Raw genomic sequence first — 8008 nt, forward strand, 5'->3', positions numbered from 1 at the left:
CTGGTCCCTTGGGGCTGTACCCACTCGTGGCAAAGGCTTCGGGAGTAAACCCCGAGGGAAGAATCCGGAGCTGGAGTCCCTGAGGCAGCCCTACGCTGAGTCCAACGCTGACTGGCCGCTCCTGGTGCCAAACTCTCGGTCTCCGTCGTTCCTTTGCGTTCGTCAGTTGCGTGGAGAGGGGCAGCTTGCTACGTGGGCAACATATGCTCTCCACATCTGCCCAGGCTTGTGTATCTAAACTGCTAGGGCACAACAAACATCCATGGTCGACCTTGACCTATGGAGGCCTCAGACTAACGATTGTTAAAAAAAAGACGTAAAGGACAAACAATTACACCTTTGTTTGGACCTGGAGCGGCCACTGTGTCCAAGTGAGCCGCCACTCTTACCAGAAGAAACGGCGTAGAAACTGAGTGCAGAGGACTTGGGGATGCTGTGTGGATGAGAAGGATACTGAATAAATTTTATTTCTGATTAAGCTTGCAATATATGTGCTGATCTCATTCGTAACAACAGTCTCAAAGCTCTGCAGGACTAGGAAATAACTCAGCTGCTTTAAAATATCTCCAGAAGTAAAGAGACTGTATCACAATTTATTTCTGTAAGTTAGTAAACCATTGGGAGTAAATGTGAACTCTCTTCCGGGACATGGAACCATCCTAGTGTACTGTGTTTGGTTTGAAGTAAGGATTTGAATTTTCTCTGTAAAACTGTTTAAGCTCATTATTACCGCACAAGTGATGTGACATCAATCAATCCTGCATTTAAGCATTGGAATTAATGTTATGTAAGAAACTTCATTGCAAAATAACAGATCCTTCAAATTAATTTCTGGAACTATTACAGTCAGATCAAGTCTTTGTCTGATTTAAGTAAATTGCAAGTATTCCAACTACCAGTGCCTCACAAAGTGCGACGGTATTAATATATATATATTTTTTAATCTTTGCCGTTCCAGATATCCAAAGATTGGGAGACCTTGAAATCTGCGTTCCCTCCGACAGAAGACTGTGCCAATGGCCAGGTTGGAGTGGAGACCCTTCCTGTCCCCCCTCATGGGCACTGGAGTCCAGATCACTTTATTCATGATGATCCTCTGGGAGGCAGAAGCGACCAACACTCAAGATCCTGATGCTCCTTCCAACCTCACGTGTTTTGGGTCCTTCCAATGTAACCGTGGAATCATACTCCCAATCTGGTACCCACAAAATCCATCCCTAGGAGACAAAGTTGCCAGGGCCATTGTCTACTTTGTTGCGATGATGTACATGTTCCTTGGAGTCTCCATCATCGCCGACCGCTTCATGGCTTCTATTGAGGTCATCACTTCACAGGAGAAAGAGATTACCATCACCAAACCCAATGGGGAGACCAGCATAGCCACCGTTCGAATCTGGAATGAGACTGTGTCCAACTTGACACTGATGGCATTGGGCTCCTCGGCCCCAGAGATCCTAATGTCGGTTATTGAAGTGTGTGGGCACGGCTTTTTGGCTGGAGAACTGGGACCTGGCACCATTGTTGGCAGCGCAGCATTCAATATGTTTGTCATCATTGCTGTATGTGTCTACTGCATCCCTGACGGTGAAGTTCGGAGAGTCAAACACCTCCGGGTCTTCTTTGTCACTGCTTCCTGGAGTATCTTTGCCTACATCTGGTTGTACCTGATCCTAGCGGTTTTCTCCCCAGGCGTGGTCCAGGTTTGGGAGGCGTTACTGACTCTCCTCTTCTTCCCAGTTTGCGTGGTCTTCGCCTGGATTGCCGACAAGAGGCTGCTCTTCTATAAGTATGTCTACAAAAGGTACCGTGCGGACAAACGCAGGGGAATTATTATCGAGACCGAAGGGGAGCTTCCCAAAGGGATCGAGATGGACGGCAAAATGATCCTGGAACACGGAGACGGTGTTCTCCCTGATGGAACCGTGATCACCCTGGAAGCCAAGGATCTGGATGAAAGTCGAAAGGAAGCCATCCGGATCCTTAAGGACCTCAAGCAGAAGTACCCGGATCGAGAGCTGGAACAACTGGTCGAGATGGCCAACTACTACGCCTTGCTCCATCAACAGAAGAGCAGAGCGTTCTACCGCATTCAAGCCACCAGGATGATGACTGGCGCAGGCAACATCTTGAAGAAGCACGCCGCCGATCACGCCAAGAAGACAACCAACCTCAACGAGGGGAAGTCGGAGCCCGGGGAAGAGCTGTGCAGCAAGATCTGCTTCGAACCGGCCAACTACCAGTGCCTGGAGAACTGTGGGCTCGTCACTCTGACCGTGGTGTGTAGGGGTGGTGAGCAGAACAGTACCTTTTATGTAGACTACCGGACGGAGGATGGCTCGGCCAACGCTGGCTCAGACTACGAATACAGCGAAGGCACCTTGATCTTCAAGCCAGGAGAAACCACAAAGGAAATCACAGTGGGCATCATTGACGATGACATATTCGAGGAGGATGAGCATTTCTTTGTCCGCCTGGGGAATCTCAGGAGCGGTGACGCTGAGGGCATGTTTGACTCCGATTCAAACAGCTTTCCCAAGGGGCGCCTCGTCTCACCCTTGACTGCCACGGTGACGATCCTGGACGACGACCACGCGGGCATCTTCACCTTTGAAGACAAGGTCTACCACGTTAGCGAGAGCGTTGGCATGATGGAGGTGAAGGTCCTGAGGACATCTGGAGCCCGAGGGACGGTCATCATACCATACCGCACGGTGGAAGGCACAGCCCGGGGAGGTGGAGTGGACTATGAGGATGCCTACGGGGAATTGCAGTTCTTGAATGACGAGACAGTGTAAGTACAAAATGCTAAGCAGTCATTGTTTTATAAACCACTACAAAAAGGAAGGAGAGTAATGTTCCATTGCCAAAGTATGAGTAATTGGGTGAATCATTCACTATTGGAATGGACACTGTAAATAATGCTGGTATGCCACGTGTGTGAAGCCCTTTATATTTCTATAGTTCTGCATTTTGATTTGCATGTTCACAGCCTCTTCAGATACCTGGTAGAGCCAACACTTGAGATGCGTATGATGTTTTCTGAAGGGATTGTCTGTTGGTGGTTTGGTGGAGGCTGATCCGGGATCCACATATCCTGGCGCAGTGTGGCCAAGAGCAAGTGGTGGTTTGTGGTTGACGCTCGGGTCTTTTCGTTGTTGAGCCTCTCCTTTCAGAGCCGCCGCTTGCTTTCCGTTCTCATGTAACGCAGCTGCCTCTCGATACCAACAGCAGGCTGTAAACGGATTAGATCTTTAAAGTGCATTTAGCATTCCCCACCCTCTCATTAATAAAGGCAATTTTAATTAGTCTGACCATCAGAGGATGGGGTTGCATTGATGCCCCAGCCCTCTTTGCATTCCAGTGACAGTGTAAGGCCTCTATCTCACTGAAGGAAAAGCACTAAAATAATCCTTTCCATTTTAAATCAACTGGGGTCACAGAGGCTGCATCTCCCTACTCCCATCTCACCAAGCTGACTGTGCTTACAGCTGTGGTGACCCTTAAGCTATTGGTGGAGGGGAAGTAAGTTTCCAATGCATTTAGTGTTGGTAAATCCTGCCTTGTGCTTTTTCTGGAGGGTGCATGAACAACTGAAAATCTTTGTGGAAGAATTAAATGCAGGGGGGTCTGATTTTAGCCACTGTCAATCAATCTGTACTGCAGTAGTTCCCATATTGGCTCCTTGCGTCATTGTCAGTCGACACCTGTCAAAGGAGAAGGTTTTCGGTTAAGGTCTAAAGCTGGATTATTTCCTGAATGTTTCTGAGGAAGTACTTGTTGTTCTTGCATGAAGAGGATGCGAAGACTTTGAAGTAAATTTGCGGGATTAAAGGTGAGCTGCTGTCACTGTGGTACAATTACGTTTCGGTGGTATGCTCTGGTGATGTAGATTGAATGAGAGCACCTTGCCATCATTGCTTGTGGATTTATACTAATCCTCCACCCCTACTTATGGCAGAGGTTGACTTGTGTAATTGGTAATTGGCCAAATTATTACAGTGAAGCTCTTCAGATTCCAGAATGTTCTGCTTTCCATTTACAAACCTGAACACTGAAGAGAATATATCAGGAATGGTGTAGAACCTTGCTGGCCTCTATTAATAAAGGTGTTCTTTGCTATCATCTCTCTATAGAAAATAAACTGTTATTTTCTTTATGTCTTGGAACTTGCATTTCTGTGGCGGCATTCAAAAGGCAAGCAGTGCTGAGAAACAGTAGTATCACAAACACGAGAAAATCTGCTGGAAGTCCAAGGTAATAGACACAAAATGCTGGAGGAACTCAGCAGGTCAGGCAGGACCTATAGAAAAGAGTAAGCAGTTGACATTTTGGCCTACCACCTTTTACTACTTCCTCCCTGTCCCCCCCCCCCCCACCTTCTTATTCTGACTTCTCTCCTTCCTTTCCAGTCCTGATGAAGGGTCTCAGCCCATAATGTCAACTGTTTATTCTTTTCCATAAATGCCGTCTGGCGTGATGAGCTCCTCCAGCATTTTGTGTGTGTTGCTCTGAGAAACGGTACTCCAGCTCTCCTTAAGGTTGTTATAGCCAGGGTGGGGGTGGTAATGGGGACAAGCTCCCTCTACCTAGTAAATGCTCCCAAAGGCATGTACCTCAGATAGCCTTTGATAACTAAGTCCAGCTCCTGGCCTTCATGTTTGGCTTAGCTACTAAGCCCAGTAGAACCATTTCTACTGACAGGAGAAGGGGCAAAGATGGGGCTTGTCAGCCGTGGTTGGCAGCTCATTTAGGAGAAGGAGACCCCTGTTGCCTTGTGGTTATACCACCACATGGGGAAGGCTTCAGGAGTAAACCTCAGGGGAAAAGTCTGGAGCTGGAGCCCCTCAGGCAGTCCTATGTTGAGTTCAATGCTGACTGGCAACTCCTGTGGCACTGCTGGTACCAAACCGTATCGGCCTCTGCCATTCCTTTGGGTTCATCAGCTGTGTGGTGAGGGGGATCTTGTTACATGGACAACAGCTGCTCTTCATATTGTACTGCCCTAGCTTGCGTTTCTAGACAGTTAGAGTGCAACATCCACGGCTGACCTTGATTGACGGAGGCCTCACTCCAACTCTCTCCTCATTCCATGCAAGTGCTGCTAGTATTAAGAAAAGGTTAGTTGTTGCATGCCATGAAATTTTAGCAATTTAAAAAAATCCTAAGGTACTTGGTATTCAAAAACAAATGTTAATGTTCTATAAGTTTTGTGCACTACTTGGTTAATAAACAAACGATACTGTTTACAGAGCTATTACCTCTCTTCTGAGTTGGTGTGGGGGGTGAAGTACATTGAGGTTTCAGAAGCTCCTTCCCATCTTCTCCATCTTTTGGTGTCAATGTTTATAGCAGGGGTTCCCAACCTGGGGCGCACCGACCCCCTCGGTTAATGGTAGGGGTCCATGGTATTAAAAAAAGGTTGGGAGCAGCCCACTGTGTCATGTGCCATGGTCTCTCTCTGGGTGCACAGGAATATTTAGAGTAGACTGGGAGTATCTGCTTCCCAGGGTTGAAATGCTTAATCCCAGAGGGCATACACTGAAGGTGAGAGGGGGTGGGTTCAAAGGGGGATATGAGGGGTAAGTTTTTTGTTTAGAGAGTGGTGGCTGCTTGGGATGGTGGTAGAGGCAAATACATTAGAGGCTCTTAGGAGACGTTTGGATAGGCACATAGAGGTGAGGAAGATGGAGGGATATGGACAAGGTGTAGGTAAGTTGGAGTGATTAGTGTTTGGGTGCTTTTGATTCGTTTTTTAGTTGGTTCAGCACAACACTGTGGGCCGAATGGCCTGTTCCCATGCTGTACTGTTCCATGTTCTATAAGCCCTGGTCTACAGAATGACTCTTGCAACACTGCTATTTGATAAGACTAAGGAAAGCAATGTTTATCTCAGCATATTCCAAGAAAAATGAGACTTAATGTGTAGATTGGAGATATGAAACTGCAGGGGCTGTGATCTGGAGCAGAAAACTAGAGGAAAACTGTGGGTGCCTGTGCAGGGAGGTGGGTAGTTGCTTTTGCAGATCAGGACTCTGCATCAGTCCTGATCTTGTCTTTTATCTTTTTCACATTAAACACTTTATTCGGAGAGTTTACTGGGGTGCTTCCATATTTGCACTTGTAGACTTTCCATACAGTGAATTGTAAGCATGGTTGCATGTTTCTTGAAATGTTTAAACCTGCCTTGAATGTATTGGTGTTGGTTTATTAATGTCACATGTACCAAGTCAAGTTTATTGTCATTTAACTATATACATGTATATAACATACCGTGGCATGCAAAAGTTTGGGCACCCCTGGTCAAAATTTCTGTTACTATGAATAGCTATGCAAGTAAAAGATGACCTGATTTCCAAAAGGCATAAAGTTAAAGATGACACATTTCTTTAATGCTTTAAGCAAGATTACTTTTTTATTTCCATCTTCTACCATTTCAAAATAACAACAAAGAAAAAGAGCCCGAAGAAAAAGTTTGGGTACTCTGCATGGTCAGTACTCAGTGACACCCCCTTTGGCAAGTATCACAGCTTGTAAACGCTTTCTGTAGCTAAGAGTCTTTCAATTCTTGTTTGGGGGATTTTCGCCCATTCTTCCTTGCAAAAGGCTTCTAGGTCTGTGAGATTCTTGGGCCATCTTACATGCACTGCTCTTTGGAGGTCTATCCACAGACTTTCGATGATGTTTAGGTCGGGGGACTGTGAGGGCCATGGCAAAACCTTCAGCTTGCGTCTCTTGAGGTAGTCCATTGTGGATTTTGAGGTGTGTTTAGGATCATTATCCTGTTGTAGAAGCCATCCTCTTTTCATCTTCAGCTTTTTTACAGATGGTGTGATGTTTGCTTCCAGAATTTGCTGGTATTTAATTGAATTCATTCTTCCCTCTACCAGTGAAATGTTCCCTATGCTACTGGCTGCAATACAAGCCCAAAGCATGATTGATCCACCCCCGTGCTTAACAAGTTGGAGAGGTGTTCTTTTCATGAAATTCTGCATCCTTTTTTCTCCAAAAAATTCATGAATTTCTCACCACAAAATTCGGCGTCAGAAGTTTGCAAAGGAACATCTAAACAAGTCCGATGCATTTTGGAAACAAGTCCTGTGGACTGATGAAGTTAAAATAGAACATTTTGGCCGCAATGAGCAAAGGTATGTTTGGAATTGCACAGAATCGCACAGAACTAGAAGCCTTTTACAAGGAAGAATGGGCGAGAATCCCCCAAACAAAAATTGGAAGACTCTTAGCTGGCTACAAGAAGCATTTACAAGCTGTGATACTTGCCAAAGGGGGTGTCACTTAGTAATGACCATGCAGGGTGCCCAAACTTTTGTTTCGGGCCCTTTTCCTTTTTTGTTATCTTGAAACTGTAAAAGATGGAAATAAAGAAGTAATTTTGCTTAAAACATTAAAGAAATGTGTCATCTTTAACTTTATGCCTTTTGGAAATCAGCTCATCCTTTACTCGCTTAGCTATTCACGGTAACAGAAATTTTGACTGATGTGCCCAAACTTTTGCATGCCACTGTATATAAATATATTGTGTATATTGAAATAAGACAATGTTTCTCCGAACCAGGGTGTAAAGCACAGTCGTACGCATAACATACATAGCACATGGTAACTTAAGAAGGTAAGTATAAAATCTACAGATGAATTGCGCGTAAATAACAAACTAAAGTGCATTAATATTAAATGTTGCCAAATACGGAAGAGATTAACCAGTGATGCTTCGAATGCGATGTGGCAGGGAGTTCAGAAGTCTAACAGCCTGAGGGAAGAAACTGTTGCCCATCCTGACTGTTCTTGTCTTTATACATCGGAGTCTTCTGCCTGATGGTAGAAAGTCAAAGATGATACTGGATGGATGGGTGGGATCCTTGATAATACTAAGGGTCCAGTGTATACAGCGCTCCTGATAAACGTCCCCGATGGATGGTAGGGAGATCCCTGTGATCCTCTGAGATGTTCTCACAGTCACTTGTAGGGACTTGTGGATTAATGCTTGACTGCT

General features: G+C 45.5%; 1 protein-coding gene across 1 annotated transcript in view; it reads left to right on the top strand.

Moving 5' to 3' along the window:
• The window catches only part of LOC140203833 (sodium/calcium exchanger 3-like), a 104251-nt gene extending 101456 nt beyond the window's left edge, over positions 1–2795 (top strand). Inside the window, exon 2 of the mRNA XM_072269937.1 lies at positions 959–2795. Coding sequence (XP_072126038.1) covers positions 1017–2795 — 1779 coding nt within the window. The 5' untranslated portion in view covers positions 959–1016. The remainder of the gene's footprint in view (positions 1–958) is intronic.
• The last annotated feature ends 5213 nt before the right edge of the window (positions 2796–8008 follow it).

The sequence above is a fragment of the Mobula birostris genome, chromosome 10, assembly GCF_030028105.1.
Source record: "Mobula birostris isolate sMobBir1 chromosome 10, sMobBir1.hap1, whole genome shotgun sequence".
In the NCBI taxonomy this organism is placed as follows: Eukaryota; Metazoa; Chordata; class Chondrichthyes; order Myliobatiformes; family Myliobatidae; genus Mobula; species Mobula birostris.